General features: G+C 36.9%; 1 protein-coding gene across 6 annotated transcripts in view; it reads left to right on the top strand.

The window, feature by feature from the left end:
- Window positions 1-16,444, top strand: part of LOC150100946 (uncharacterized) — a 322,775-nt gene that overhangs the window by 185,170 nt on the left and 121,161 nt on the right. For all 6 annotated transcript variants that reach the window (XM_090402231.1, XM_090402232.1, XM_090402228.1 and 3 more), the window contains one exon: window positions 10,108-10,318. In XM_090402231.1, the coding sequence (XP_090258357.1) occupies window positions 10,108-10,318 (211 nt within the window). The remainder of the gene's footprint in view (window positions 1-10,107; window positions 10,319-16,444) is intronic.

Below are 16,444 nucleotides of genomic sequence, written 5' to 3'. Positions count from 1 at the left end.
TATTTGTCTGAAAGATTTGCACACGAGTTCGATTAAGAGTGAGACCACAGAAAGGTTGGGAATATCTATCAGATAGCCTTAACTAAGGGAGATTGAGAAGTTAGGGAAGAAATTAAGCTAAATCCAAGGTGCAAACAAATTTAGAATAGATAAAAGAAGAACAGAACACACAATTAAGGAAATATTACAGAGTCATGTTTTGTTAAGATTTTGGTAATTTTTTCCGAGGGGCCTCGGATGTAGGGAATGGTGATGGATTTAGAGTAATCCTTGTTGTGAAGGGGGGGGGGGGGGTTACTGGTTTCAATATTTTTTTGGGAAGGACCTACCTGATGTATACCATGTCCCTTGCAGCTGTAAGCTGTCCTACTTTGGCCAAACTGGCAGGACAGCAAATATCAGAAATTCAGAACACAAGGACTACATCCATTTTCACCAGTATAGCCACTCTGGTCTTGCAGACCATGCTCTGGATACATGCCACAGAATAAGGTGGACGAAAGCCACAATAATACACCATAGCAAGTTCAAATTTGAAAGACTTTTCATGGAATCAGCCTCAGCCCTAAGAAACATGCCAAACCTCAACAAATTTGGTTGCATGAGACTGCCCCAAATTTGGGAGACGTACATCAGGAGACCTTCAGCCCAACGGCCAAAAATACCTACATAGCCCGCTAGGGGGAACCATCGGGACTTTTAGGAAAAACAATAGCTTCCTCGCTTCGTCCTCATTTACTGTGTATAGTGCCTGCATGAACGTGTCTTTATTTTAAGTTCCTTTGAAGATGGCAACATGACATTGCCGAAATATTGGAAATATAGATTAAAGTTTAATTTAATTTATATTCTAGTGTACGTTGTGAATTACTTAAGTTAGTTAATAATAATAATGCACAACTGTATAAAAAATATTAATTTTCTCTTCTCACAACCTAAACGAAAGAGGAAAAGTTGATCCTTGGAGATCTAAACAGCAGAGTAGGAAATGATTACCAGACATATAAGAATATTTTGAGAAAATTTGAAGAAAAGAGCAATGCTAATAATAATAGTAAGTACCTGCTAGATTTCTGCTCAGGACATGGACTAGTTATTACTAACGCTATATTTCAACATAAAATGTGCAAAAATTCATAAAGATAGATGATGCAAGGAATAAGAAAGTCTCATTCCCTATGCTATTTTTGGCAGTGATGTTTTCCTACTAGTTCAAGACACAAGAGTTTTCAGAGGATTCGAAATAGGAAGTGATCACTATTTAGTGTTAAGCAGTACAAAGTTGAACTCATGTTGAAAAAGAAGGATATGCACAGGGCCTTACTTATGCATATGAAGCTCTAGGGCCCCCCCCCCCATAAAATTAGGGCCAAATTAAGGGTCTCAAACAATGAGGAGGGACTCCTGACTCACTCTAGCACTTCAGGCCCCACCAGCCTTGGGAAAAGTGTAAGCCCTGGGTGTGTAAGAAAGTTTTGAAATGAATCAAAGTTGAACAGCTGTCAGATGTGAACTGTAGATGAAATACACAAATATTATTCAAGAAAAACTGAAAAAGTTTGGAAACAACAACCAAACCCTGGAAATACAGTGGCAAGCCTTAAAGAAAACTCTGATTGATTTACCTAGAGAGAAAAGTCAGAACTCCATAGTACATGGACTAGTTATTACTAACGCTATATTTCAACATAAAATGTGCAAAAATTCATAAAGATAGATGATGCAAGGAATAAGAAAGTCTCATTCCCTATGCTATTTTTGGCAGTGATGTTTTCCTACTAGTTCAAGACACAAGAGTTTTCAGAGGATTCGAAATAGGAAGTGATCACTATTTAGTGTTAAGCAGTACAAAGTTGAACTCATGTTGAAAAAGAAGGATATGCACAGGGCCTTACTTATGCATATGAAGCTCTAGGGCCCCCCCCCCCCCCCATAAAATTAGGGCCAAATTAAGGGTCTCAAACAATGAGGAGGGACTCCTGACTCACTCTAGCACTTCAGGCCCCACCAGCCTTGGGAAAAGTGTAAGCCCTGGGTGTGTAAGAAAGTTTTGAAATGAATCAAAGTTGAACAGCTGTCAGATGTGAACTGTAGATGAAATACACAAATATTATTCAAGAAAAACTGAAAAAGTTTGGAAACAACAACCAAACCCTGGAAATACAGTGGCAAGCCTTAAAGAAAACTCTGATTGATTTACCTAGAGAGAAAAGTCAGAACTCCATAGTAGACTCAGGAAGTTAAAGAGGCAGTCAAGGAAAAGAAGAAAGCATGTGGAAAGTTCCTGGCAAATAAGTCAGTTTGTGCTCTTAGAGAATATAGAATCAAATGTAAGAAAGGTAAACACCATATAAAACTATGGTGTTTACAAGTCTTCCCATGACTAGCTAAACAAGTCATGGGAAGACTTGGGTAAGAACATAGAAAATTAATATCAGGAAGGTGGTAAAATATTCTGGATGCTATTGAAAAAGCTCAGAAATGAAGGAAAGATTACATAAACGGAATTAGAGATTATAAAGGGGATATAAAAACAAGATAAAGATGTTTTTGATGTACAGAGTAAACGAACAAAGACAGCATTGTGGTAGGATACACTCAACAGGAATACCACTGGAATATATATCTACACTTGAACTAGAAAACCTATCACAATCCTGATATGTGGAAAGGCAGCTGAAGTATATGATATTCAACCAGGAATGATGAAATGTTGGGGGTATAAAAGTTTTACAGTTGCTACACTGCATAAATCAGAAGGCCTAAGCAGAGGAGCAAATTCCAGACGATAGGAGTAGGGCACCCATAGTACCTATCTATAAAAAAAGGGGAGGGGGGAATAAAGCTGAATGTGAGAATTACAGAGTGTTTCTGGTAAGATTTATGTGAGTATTCTTGAGAAACAGCTAAAAAAAAATGTCAGGATCAGATCTTCACTTAACGACAAATAGTCGAGAAAGCATGGGAATATAACAAAGATCTGTATTTAAGTTTTGTTGATTTGGAAAAGGCATATGACAAGGTGCCAAGAGAGAAGCTATTCAATACGCTACAGTTATATGGTGTCAATGGGACATTATATCAAGCAATACATAGTCCCTATTTGAGTTGTAAATCAGCAGTTAGAATTGAAGGAAGTACAGGAATATGGTTTAATGTTAAATCTGGTGTCAGACAAGGATGTACATTATCCCCTCTGTTATTCATCATCTATATGGATCACATTATGAAGGAAAGCAATATTAAACCTTATATTGGAGATGTTAATCTCAGTTTTTTACTTTATGCAGATGATGTTATACTCCTAAATAAATCCAGGACAAGTCTGCAAGATTCCCTGACCAAATTGAATAACTGCTGTGATAAATTTGGTATGAAAATCCACAATTTTTAATGAAGATGCCAAATTAAATAAATTTGAAATAGATAGTAGAATTAGCAAAGCTAATATGGTAGGAAGTCAACTGAATAAATTTATATGGAATAAGAGAGAGAGAGAGAGCTGTGTACAAGACAGTTTCCAAACCAATTTTAACATATTATGTGACACCTCCAAGGAGTTCAAAGACTCATCAAGGGAGGGATGAAAAACCACCCGAGTTTCTGGAAGAAAAAACTCCTGCTACCTCCATATGAGATTGGCTAATTCACCTTCAATTGAAAAACTATATATATATATAGATAGATTCCTCTCATCACAGTAAGAATCAAACAGAATGTCATCATTCTTCTAATTGTGCTATGGAGGCTATATGAATCTGAAAGCTGGGTAAAAAATAAAACTCTTGATTACAGACTGGAGACCACAGATAAGAGTCCTGAGGAAGATTAAGGGACTGGACAGATGGCATCAATGGCAGGTATCATATTAAAAACAAGGATATTAGGAAAGAACTTGCCATTGAAATGTGTTAGCAGAGCTAATCTTAGGTGATCTGGCCACTTAAAGAATGGGAGAGGAAAGATTAGTTAAATAAGTGTTCTTTGCCAGGATGGCAAAAAAAAAAAACACCCAGAGGAAGAACAAGATGTAGGTAGATTGATACAGTGAAAAGTGCCTTAGAAGACAGAAATATAAGATCTGATAATATTGTAATGTTGAGAAATAACAGGCTTATCTGGAGGAAAATTGTTGATAGGAAGTTAGTAATGATGTAACTTTTCAAGCAGTCCCATCATGAGATCCTGTACAACCCATGAGGGTATGTCAGGAATTCGATTGTTAATGATGAATAAAATAAAAATTCCATTACGACAGGAGGAATCTTTATATGGACGTTTTCAATCGAAGGTGTGTTAGCCGATCTCATATAGAGGTAGCAGGGTTTTTTCTCCTGCATACAGAGAAATCAGCATTTCAGAACACATGCAATATACAGACAAAAAAATACTAGCTGTGGTGGTGGGCAGTAGATGGTGCTGATGATGATTGGTAGTAGAGGTTCGGTGTAGTGGTGGAGACAGAGAGTTGTACAATAGGTGTCTTCGGACTCCTTGGAGGTGTCATGAATAATAATAATAATAAAAGAATATAATAAAAATTATCATATTTTAACAATGGCGCAGCCGACAGGATTTAATTCACACAATTAATTGGTCAAAATTGTGAATTAAAGTGAGCAAGTTTTGGACTAGAATCAGGCAGTTATCAAAAAAAAAAATTGTGTCAAATTTGAAAATTAATCCACAAGTGAGTCAATCTACTAGTACAGGAATGGATGACGTTGAGTTTTTCAGAACTATTAATCCTCAACAAGTTACTCCACAATTTTTCGGAGAGGAAACTGACGACATATTAGCTTTTTTTTTTTTTTAGCTTCGTAGAGGAATTGAGGAAGGTTGGTAGATGGACAGACCTCCAACATCTCATCTTGTTAAGAAGTAAGCTTGTAGGAAAGGCAAAAAACTTTCTATATTCTTCCCCTATTTTGAAAGATACTTTTGACTACTCCAAGTTTAAAGAGATATTAATTTCCCAGTTCTCCAAATTAAGAAGTTTGGGCCCTAATATATGGAAATTGCAGAGATGTGCGCATAAAGAAAAGGAGAATGTGACTGAGTTCTATAATAGGTTACTGACAATTGCCAGCCGTCTGAGCGTCTCTAATGAGGATAAACTTTGAAAGAGAAAGAACAGATGCTCAGAGACATTCGTCCTGCATCTACTAACAGCTATATTAACGTAATTAAAGAGACGAATAATTTTGCTAGCGAGAATAAAACTGAGAAGGAATTTAGCACATGTGAGGGAACGACTAAAGATCAAACAGATAGTGAGGGAGAAAAAGAAAGATCAGTCAACATTAATCAAGTGACTGATAATAGAAACAACATCACAAAAGAAGTGGAGATAACTAACTTAGAGGACGTACGTTCTATAGTTAAACAAGAAGTTGAATGACTACAACAGCCCTTCATGGACCATCTTGATGCTGTACTGAATCAGCTGGCAGCAGTAACAGTAAAATCCTCGGAATCAACTATATCTCAAACAGAGAGACTAATGAATAATACGACAAGAAGTTGAAAGACTACAACAGCCGATGATGGACTGTCTTGATGCTGTAATGCAGAAGTTGGCAGCAGTGACAGCAAGGACCTCCGAAGTATCTCTAACTCAATCAGAGAGAAATAATGAACAAGGAGACAGAAGGGAGCCTCCTAGATGTTTTAGTTGCTCCAAGTTTAATTTCTCCAATAGAAATAATAGATATGAGTTGAGGTTTGGGCACACTCCTCATAATTATGAAGGTAAACCATGGAGGAGAGGACAATGGAATCATGAACAACAAGGAAGGTCAAAAATGATAATTAAAAATAAGATTCAAGGATCACATTGTGACATATTGTTAGATACTGGTTCTCAAGCCTGTGTCATAACGGAAGATTATTTTCAAGGAATAAAATCCCGTGTATGGCGAGGCATTTCTAATCTAAGGAGACCGATCAGATTATCGGGAGTTATTGATATCTAAAGTTTGTGCAACCAAAAGGGTTAGAGTAAAATTATACTTATCTGAGTTTAATATGTGTGGTTGGCAGGAGTTGTTGGTCCTCCCTAGGACATCTCACCCACATGTTCAGATAATTTTAGGAACTAACTTCTTAGAGAGATATAGGTTCTCATTCGACTTTTCCAGTAATGAGCGATGTTCCTAATGGGAAATAAACGGTTTGGTAGAGGGAACCATAAAAGTAAAAATAGAAATGAGAAATCTCATGAAGAAAGAATGCAGAAGAAAAGTATTGTCACGTCGACTGATGGAGTTAATGAAATGTCTCAAAATAACCCGGTTGATTGTCAAATAGATTCGACTTCAGAAGTGAACAGTCATCTGAGACTTATCAAGCGTTAAATTAGTAAATGACCAAAGTAATACAGAAGAAAAATTAGGGGAGGATAGTCTGAGATCCATCAGTGTAAACTACATTGAGATAATTAATAGATCTAGAAGTTCCTATAACAGACCGAGATGGAACAGGCACAGAAACCATGAAGTTAATATACAACCTCAGCGGCAGTTTAATTATGCCAACTTCCTATGTTTTCTTTTTATGCTTAGAAAAGTTATAAGTGGTTTATTGTGTTGGAATTTAGCAATTGCTACAAAGGCTGCACACTTACTAACAGATTGTGCAAGCTTTATGAATAAAAATAATGGAGAATAAATTAGGTCCAAAACGTTAAAGGATAGCAATGAAATTAGGTATAAACATGAGGGTAAAACACATAATGAAATAAGGTGCAAATTAGGTGCGAGAGAGATACAAAGGAAGGAAGTAAACAAGTTTGTGGTCAAATTCTCTCCAGAAAATTTGCAGGAAGGAAGTTGGAAAAAATTTTCTTAAAGAGATTTTTTTGGGGGGGGGGGGGAGAAAACCTATGTAAAATCATGTATTCAAGGAACTTTATTCAAACCGATTTTACTGGTAATCAAAATTCACTAAAAGTACTTGTGGGTTAATAGGGAGATTTTCATTTTTTTATTTAAAAATAATATTTTTTGTATATTACTGAATATTGTCACCTCAAAAGGTTTTGTAAAAGAACAAAGGAAAATAAGTATAAGATAAATTGTGTCTAAAGAAACCTCTTAGTCACCGGTAATTCCAGACAGACTATCGTATTAAGTAATGACCTGGGGCAGCTGCAACCTCAAAGATCAACAGTGTGCAGGGGTTTCCCATCTGAACGCAACGACTGAGAAGGGTGGCGGGTGCAGAACATCGTAATACCCAGGAGGACATAAGTGAACCCCGAGGTCATCGGAGCCAGAAATAGAGGGTTGCAATGGCGAGAAAAATGTTCAGTGCAGCGATTCAGTTTGGTTCTTGGCAGAGCAGTTCGTGGAGTTTGAGTTCGTCTGGTCCCGTTCCTGGGTCAAGAAGTTTTGAGGTCACATAGGGTTCCGACCAGAAGTTGACGAGGTCCCAAAGTCAAGGAATACGATGTACGTTATGGCAACAGAGTTTTGATAACATCTTGGGAAATGATTTCTAATCGCCATCGGAGACCTGCATTCCAGATCGTAAATGCCGAGACAGCGGCGTGACTAAGATAAAATGGTTTTAGAAGAAATTAGATGCCGAGTTTTCATACTGCCATGATCCAAATGTTTGCTGATATTGAGAGGAGATCTCACGAAATCCTGGAGATGATATCCAAGTGAGTACTAAAGTCTAATGGTAATAGAAGGAAGTGATTTCAGGGATCATTCAGAAAAGACCAGACATCTGTTCAAAGTAAGATCTTTCCTTTGTTTAGCTAGAAATAAAAGATTGTGACGGTGATTTAATTAAGGGACTTGTTTTATAGTAATACTTGAGGACTTTAGGCCTTATGCTGATATTTGTAGTACAGGAATACCTCGATTATCACGATTCTCGATTTATCGCGGTTTATAATTTGATACCAAAATTCAAAGTATTGCACTTCAAATTCGAATTATCACGGCCGCAAGATGTAGCCCACTACATATACAACCAGTTCAAGTCGCCACTCTCCAGGTATCGCTCTCTTGTAGCGCTTCGTTTTTCTCCGACGGCGCCTTCTCACCACTTACCAGTAACTATCTGCCCTTGCCTGAAGTACATATGGATATTTATTTCTCTTGTTATTCACCCCTACAATGAATGCTAAAAGAAACAAGGATGATTTCAACTCTGCAGCTATCAAGAAGAAACGTAGAGTGATCTGCTTAGAAGATAAGTTGCATATGATAAGTATGAAGCAGGCATAACCAAAGCCAAAATTGCAAGCGAGTACGGTCTAAATGAATCAACTGTTCGCCATATTTTAGACCATGCTGCAAACTCTAGGGCTTCGATCTGGGACTAAAAGAAATTGAAAAAGGTGATGTTCAGGACCTGCTTCAGTCACATGATAAGGAGCTGGATGATGAAGACCTAATTAACCTCAAGAGAGAACGTGCTTACGATGCTCAAATCGATGATAATGACGAACAAAATGACTTTGCACCGAAGGAATTTACCCTCAAAGAAATGGACGAAATGTTTAGAATTGCTGAAAATTTTAAAGAAAAAATCTTGAATGATGATCCTAATCTCGAATGATCACTGAAAGTTTGTCAGGAAATTGAAATTTCCATCCATTGCTACCGAGTTTTATACGAAGTAAAAAGAAAGAAAAAATTCCACCAGACAACTCTACACCAATTTTTATCCAAGAAAGAATAATTGTATGTACTGTCTGTACTTCTTATATATAAATAAAGATTAAAGAATAAACTTATTTTTCTTAATGAACTTTCATTTTTTACTTAACACGTTTAACACATTTCTTTTTTACTTGATATATAAAATTTAATTAATAGATTTGAAAAACCCTTGGCATTGATCACCCATTTTACACGCATTATTTATCCCGATTATTGCGGTATTTTTTGTGGCAACAAAATGACCGTGATAATCGAGGTATTCCTGTATTTTGTTATATGTAAGAGAAGGTCTGGCTAAAATTTAAGGTGAAACATCGTTTATTTAATATTATAGCTATTGCCTAAACCTGCAGAATGTTATGTAAAAATTGATCTGAGTATTACCAAGTTTAACGAGAGAAAATTATAGACCCGTGGTTTTACTTGAATTGATTATGATGAGGAACTAAATTGTAAACGTAGTCATTAGTTATGATTTGAAGCATAGAAGCTAATTTACTTAGTACTTAAAATTGACCCATTGTACATTTCATTGATGTTAAATAAATTGTTTTCTTGTTTAAATAACTTGCCTGATTTCTATTTCCAATGCACTACTCATTAATTCGAATCTGTGAGCCTTATGGTAGATATTGTCACAACTGCATAGCAGAAAATTTAAGTTGCTAGATTTACTTAGAATTAAGAGAGAAAGGTTCTGTGTGGTTACTGTGTGTTACTTTTCGGAAGGAGATTCACCTCCCACCCATGAATTTAGTGGCACAGCTAGAAACTAAATAAATTTTCCAAATTCAGTTGAGAATAAATACCAGTGGGCCAGACAAAGAGATTGGCTCTGGCTTGAGGCGATTTGTTTGTTCTGTAAGTTTTGCACACGTGAGCTTTTTAATATTTACGGCCTTAAGATAAGAGTATAATCAAAGTTAAGGAGATTAGTTTAAGTGAGATAACATAGACGCAGCAGACAATAAGACTTAATATAAACAAAATTTACATATTTTAACAATTCCAAATCCCCCTCCTTCACATGCTGTCTAAGGTAATTATTTCTTAATTGCATAAATTCCATTTCCTTATTACTATGTGTGTCCTTCTCTCTTTCTAATCTACAATTCCTTCCCTCATAGTTGAAGTGCTATAGACATTGTGAATAACAATTACTGTGGGCTTCCTGTAAATAAGTCTTTCAATGCCATAAAGTGCTCACATAATAATAATAATCTAAATTTCATTGTGATCTTTATTCCCCTCACTTATTCATCATCAGTAAATGCATTATATCAAACTACATGTTATGCATAATTTTAGAAACTCAGTTATACTAGCTATAAAAATATAAGTTTCATTTTCTGATTTGACTTTGTCAAATGTGGGTTTATTTAAGGTATTTAATTTAAATATTCATTATAGTTATTTTTTTTTTTTTTAGGGATCTCATAATTTCACTAAGCACATTCCCAAAACCTATTGTTGCAGCAGTAAATGGAACAACCATGGGTCTTGGCGTTTCATTACTTACACTGTGTGATGTAGTACTTGCCAGTGATAAAGCTACATTTAGAATACCTGCAACAAAATTGGGTTATGTGCCTGAAGGGGCAATTACTTTTACCTTACCCCAAGTTGTGGGCACTACTGTAGTAAGTGTATTTGTGTAATATTTTCATTTATTTAATTCATTTGAGTATATTAAATATTTCATATATGTTTGTAATGATTGATATAAAGATATTATAAGCAAAGCTTTATTTTTATGAGGACTTTATGTTATCTCTGAACTTATGGTTAATGTTGTTGCTTTTGTAATCTGTATAAAGGAATAAGCAAAGTATTATTTTTATGGAGCACCCTTAGATTAGAGGTTTTCTTTTAACTGCAGCTCTTTTAAATTAAAAAAAAAAAAATAATTTTATTTATTTATTTATTCTTATGGCAAAAGCAGCTACAAGTCAATGTCCAGACCAGAAAGCCAATCCAGGGCCTCATCTGTCATCTCATGGATGTCCTACCACCATGAAATTGGTGCCTTGGGCAGTCATTTACAATATGAGTGATTGTCTGGGTTAAGGGGAACAGTCACAATAAGGGTGGTCTGATAGTTTCCATTTATGCAGTAGATAGTTCCTGGTTAGTTCTGATCCTGTTGATAGATGATCAAATCTTCCTAGGAAGGGCACAATCAGGCTGCAGAGCACAGGGATCTTCAACTAGGAAACCATTTGTTGGAAGACTGTTGGACCAGTGTTCTCTCCACATGCCAGTTGTTGATGGTAAGGCAGCTGAAGAGAGTTCATCCATAGACCAGAAAGGGTTTTGTGATTTTAGGCAAATACTAGGTGGATTTATGAGAGTCTGGTGCAAGAGCAGGTTGCTTATTACTTTATTAAATACTTTAATGGAGGCTTGTTTTATCCATATATTTGGTGGAGCAATGTTAGATAGGACAGGCAGCCAGGACAGAGGGGTGCTTCTCAGTGTCCCACTAATTGTGTGCATGATTGAGTTTAGCTGGGTATCTATAATGTTAGTGTGCACACTTCTTTCCCAGATAGGGGCACAGCATTCTGTTGGGGAGAATGCAGGGGCTAGTTCAAACAATCTTAAGACATCAGCACCGCAACCCCAGGTTGTTCTAGCAAGCTGTGAGATGTTATTATTTCTCATTTAAATTTGTTGGACAGGTTGGTGATGTACCTTTTATAGGTTAGGCTTCTGTCCAGGTTCACTCAAAGGTATTTCGGGTGAGGCTCATGTTCTACCATTTTGTCATAGAAAGAAAGGTTGAGGTGTTGATTCGCCTCTGCATTGTTCAAGGGGAATGCTGTGGACACAGTTTTTATTGGATTTGGCTTCAGGTACCACTGCTTGAATTATACCTCTACGATGTTCAAATTTGTGTTCATGGTTGTTTCCAGGTTGGCAAAGGAGGTAGACTGGTGTAGGATAGCCAGATCATCGGCATATATTATTTGCTTGAGCTGGTCTATAGTAAGAAATGTAGATGTTAAATAGTAAAAGGGATAATACAGAGCCTTGTGGAAGACCTTTGTGGAGAAATCTGAGCCTGCTCTTTTTTCCACCAATATGGACCTGGATTGTTCTGTTGGAGAGAATGGATTAAAAAAGCTGGAAAGTTGTTTTGCACCTTATGATATTGCTTAGCTTTAGGAGGAGGCCCCTGATCCAGACTGTCATAAGCTGATGTTAGGTCAGTGAAAGTGACTCCGGATTTCAGTTTCTTCTGGAAAAATGCTTCAATTTGTGTTGCCAGGACATGTTTTCTTCTGGAAGACTGCTTCAATTTGTGTTGCCAGGACCTGGTCACAGCAACTTCTTCCCAGCCTGAAGCCAGCTTGTTCAATCGGGAGTGCCCTTTCGATGAGTGGTGAAATTCTTTTAAGGAGAATTCATTCAAAGAGCTTAAAGGTGGAGCAAAGCAAGGAGATATGTCATAGATTTTTGACATTATTTGGATCTTTTCTTGGTTTGGGCACAGCAATTAATTTGACTTCCTGTCACAGTTTTGGTAGTTTTCCAGTTATAATATTTGAGAAAAGGGCAATCAACCATGTTTTCCTCATTGGCCGAAATGTTTTAGAAACTCTGGGAGGATATCATCCACTCCTGCAGCCTTGCCATTCTTGGTGAGTTTTAAGGCTTCCTGCACCTTTTCAAGAGAAACTGGCTATACAAGTTCAGGAAGCTGGGAGGCCATCTTCAGATATTTTCTGATGGAAGATTGCACAGTTATTTACCTGGTAGAGCTGGGACTTATCTTGGAGGTTTTCAGTAAATGATTAGCCATTTGATCAGGAGTTATCTCTGGTGGTTTGTATGTTGTTGGTTCTGTCCTCTCTAATTTTCTCAGAGGTGACTAGCTTTTCTGGCTAGATTTGGTGAAGTCAAGTTCATGGATGGTGGCGATCCATCTTTCTTTTCCTTTCTGTTTTTGTCAAGCGTTGCTATGAGCTCCTTAGCAATGTTGGGTTTTCAGTTTTTTCATATTTGGCTAAAAGTTCCTCAGTATCCCTACTCCAGCATGGAATACTGTTTTCTGTAGCCTCTAGGAATAGAGGCTTTGGCTGCAGTTTTGATTTGTAGTTTGACAAATCTGGAATAGCAAGTAGGAGTGGGTGGTATTGCTGTAATGTTTTTTTTTTTTTAAATAACGAACCACAGTGAAAATTATTTACTTGTAAATATTTCATCCTACGTATCTTAGGACATCATCAGTACAGTAGTTTAAACAATAATAGGAATAACATACAGTTAGGGCACATGATTACAATACCATCTGAGATTCTATTGTTGTGTCCCTATTTACGATTATTAAACTTTCTTTTTCTCCTTTCAAGTGAATCTCTATATTTTCTTTAATCAAAACTTAACTATGCACGAGATATTACAAAATTCAAATATTTAAGCTTTTTCTCCCCTTAGTGTCCCTAATATTTATATTATACCGCGCCTTTCAGGACATTTAGTTTAAGATATATAATTCGCAACAAGGAGCAAAATACAAAAATATGTCTGAGCGTGAAACTATTAAGCAGTCGTGACCCTTTATCTCGTAACTGAACACATTAAATTTCCCGCATGATTAGGTTCGTATGTTTTTCAAATGGTGCATTAGGCAGCAATTTCAGACAACTGTATTATTAATGAACAAATCTTTATTTAAAATCTTAAACATGGTACAATTCAATTTCTATTATATAAAACATAACTCAATACTAAGAATAAAATTACAAATTGCACAAGCAAAATACAAGTATTAGGGAAAAATCCTATATGGGAATTTGCGATCATGCCGTCATAACGGACCTTATACATATAAATATACACATATAATCCTGGAACAAGTTAACGCTTTACTTAACCTTATACTAATCAGAATGCTCTATATTGTCATAATACCATGGACATTAATGTTTATATTCAGTCTACCTTATCTAACTTACAAACAAACAATAACAATATTTATAGGTTAAACTATCCTTTCGCTATGCCCATACATACATTTGACCTTTAAGACATTCTCATATGAAATACCATGCGCATATATAAATCTCTAGCACATGAATGCTTATCAAATGATATAAACTAGTTTACTCTCATTCTACTCTGATTTGTACTAAAGTCCTAGTATATCTTCGACTGTCCAATAATTAACAATGATTGCAACTATATGCGATTTCAATTGATACAAGATTTTACAATACCTTTCTGGGACGAACTCTGGTTTTCACGATCTATACCTTTCGTGCTTGAATAAAGGACACACACAGGATCTTCGATTCTATCGTTATGGAACTCATCATGTGGGGACGGATTTCTGTATGTATTTTCTTTCTCTCGATACGAGTACTGGATGATGAGATACATAGACAATTCCTTCCTTCTTGTAACTCTACAGCGTTCCTCGTCTCTTGCAATAGGAATACGGGATCAAATTCCTACACACTTTGTTTCCTTGTTGTGTCGGACGGAGATAACTCCCACGCCATCACTCAGGAAAACCCGTGTTACCTATATGAAAATTTCTTGAAGAAACTCTGAGGAAAAAAAAGCCTTGTGGTGGTGGTGGGGGTTCCTAACCCTTTTATCTGCATGGCCCCTATCGGCACCTTCTTCAATTTCTTTTCTTCTCCCCCTACTGGAGTCGATCTCATTCGCCAATTAAAGTCGTGTTTTTTCTGCCCAAACATGCTACGGTCCCTTGCACATGACGAGGGACCATAGGGACATGTCACTCACTTCGGGAATTGACCTTGAGCGATCGTCATTTGTTTTAAGCTAGCCTCTATACTAAATTAATACCCTTTTTAGAATTTACTTCAATATTTTAATCTCCTCTTTTCGAGTGTTAAACTTGCCTCTCACATACAAATTCTTATCTCTAATCTTCTTTGTCTTACTTAACCTATTTTTTCCATATCCCTTTTTTTTTTGTAATAAGATTCCCTTTTTTTTTATTATTTAATTAAACAAACAATTTCTGCTATAATTAATTTTCTTGGATGCAAGCACATTTTCTGTCTTTAAATATCTTGTATAAGCTACTTACATAGGATTTTATATTTTTATTTTCTTGTTACACCATGATAACTGAAATTTTTACATTCTTGGTTATCAGGGTGTAACACTATTGTAATTATGTGCCCTAACTGTATGTTATTCCTATTATTGTTTAAACTACTGCACTGATGATGTCCTAAGATACTTGGGATGAAATATTTATAAGTAAATAATTTTCACTGTGGTTAATATGTGTGTTTCTTTTAATTATTGCTGTAATGATTTGCATAATTTGCTTTTCAAATATATTCCAGTTGGATCTGCGAAGGTTCCATCTAGCGATTGGTGTTCCACTGATGATTGGGATTGATGTACCTGTCTCCGTTAGTGTAGGACAATGCTGGCTGTTAGGGAATCTGTTGAGGATGGTTCTGGTTGTTGGCAGACAGTGATCTTTAGCGACTATGCACAGATCGGCGGTGTAGGTTCTGTTCCATCTGGCTGAGTGCCTTCTTGCTTGGCGTCGTAGATCAAATACAGGTTATATGTATCCATCCAGTTAACTAGATTATCACCATCTTGGTTGTTAGAGGAATAGCCCCACATGGTGTGACGAGCATTGAAGTCACCAGCATAGATAGCAGGGTGAGTTGGTGGCCGGTCCATCTGGTCAGGCCAGGATTGCAGTGGTGGTTTGTAGATGGTGGTATTTTGAATTTTAATACTTATGGAGTATTCTGCTTCATGCACGTGTTGGGTTATATCCTTGAGACCAGGCCAGATGTAGGTTGCTAGGCCATGCTTGGGATGGCAATTATAAGACACAAGAATTAGGCCTGGGATCTTTAGTCTATTGAAAGCTGTCAGGCACGTGGGTTTCCTGGAGAGCCAGCCTGATTTTTACAGGGCAGCCCTTTGAATAAAAGTAACAAATGTGTTTATAGTTGTGACTGCTTGAGTGTGTTGTAATCACAGCTGCAACTTTCATGTTGGATGACGCAGCAGTTTTTGTGTGGCAACCATTGAAGTAAGTAAGTGCGCGCGTGCGTGTGTGGTGCATGTCAAGTTGTATCATGGAGTAGAGCTGTGATAAAATTTTACTGTAGATTAAGAAAAACTGCTACAGAAGTGTACCAAGACCTAAAAAAAAAATTTCAGCAATGACTGCCTGAGCTATGCACAGTTGTTCCACTGGTTTTCAATGTTTAAAGAAAGGAAGGAGTCCCTGGAGGATGAACCACGCTGTGGACAGCCAGTTTTTGCAATGGACAAATGAAAATGTGATGAAAGCTAGGGAAATTGTTGCCCACGACAGGTGAATAACCACTTGGCTACCACTAAGGAAATGGCCAGGAAAGAACCGTTCCACAACAACAATTGATTTCTATTGCACAATAACATGCCTGTGCACTGCCTGTAAAGTAGTTTCTGGTTTCAAAGGCAATCTGCATGATTGACCATTCCCACCCCCCACCCCCCCATTCACCAGATTTGACTCTCACAGGCTGTTTCCTCTGTGCCTTGAAAGGGGAGCACTTCAGTGACATTGAGGACATCCAATGCAGTGTGACCCAGATACTGAAGGAGTCTCTTTCAGGACTTCTGCCTTGTCTTCAAACACTTGTACGAAGGTGTAAAAATTGTGTGGAGTTGAAGGGAGATTATTTTGAATATGTGTAATTGACAATTCCAAATATGGTTCTTTGTTTTGATATAATAATTGTTGTCTCATTACTTAACAGGAACGC

The sequence above is a fragment of the Typopeltis vanoorti genome, chromosome 12 (assembly GCF_054136105.1).
Source record: "Typopeltis vanoorti isolate ZY-2024b chromosome 12, IOZ_Tvanoo_1.0, whole genome shotgun sequence".
In the NCBI taxonomy this organism is placed as follows: domain Eukaryota; kingdom Metazoa; phylum Arthropoda; class Arachnida; order Uropygi; family Thelyphonidae; genus Typopeltis; species Typopeltis vanoorti.
The sequence above is the reverse complement of the archived record's forward strand: the minus strand, read 5'-3'. Positions and strand labels throughout refer to the sequence as shown.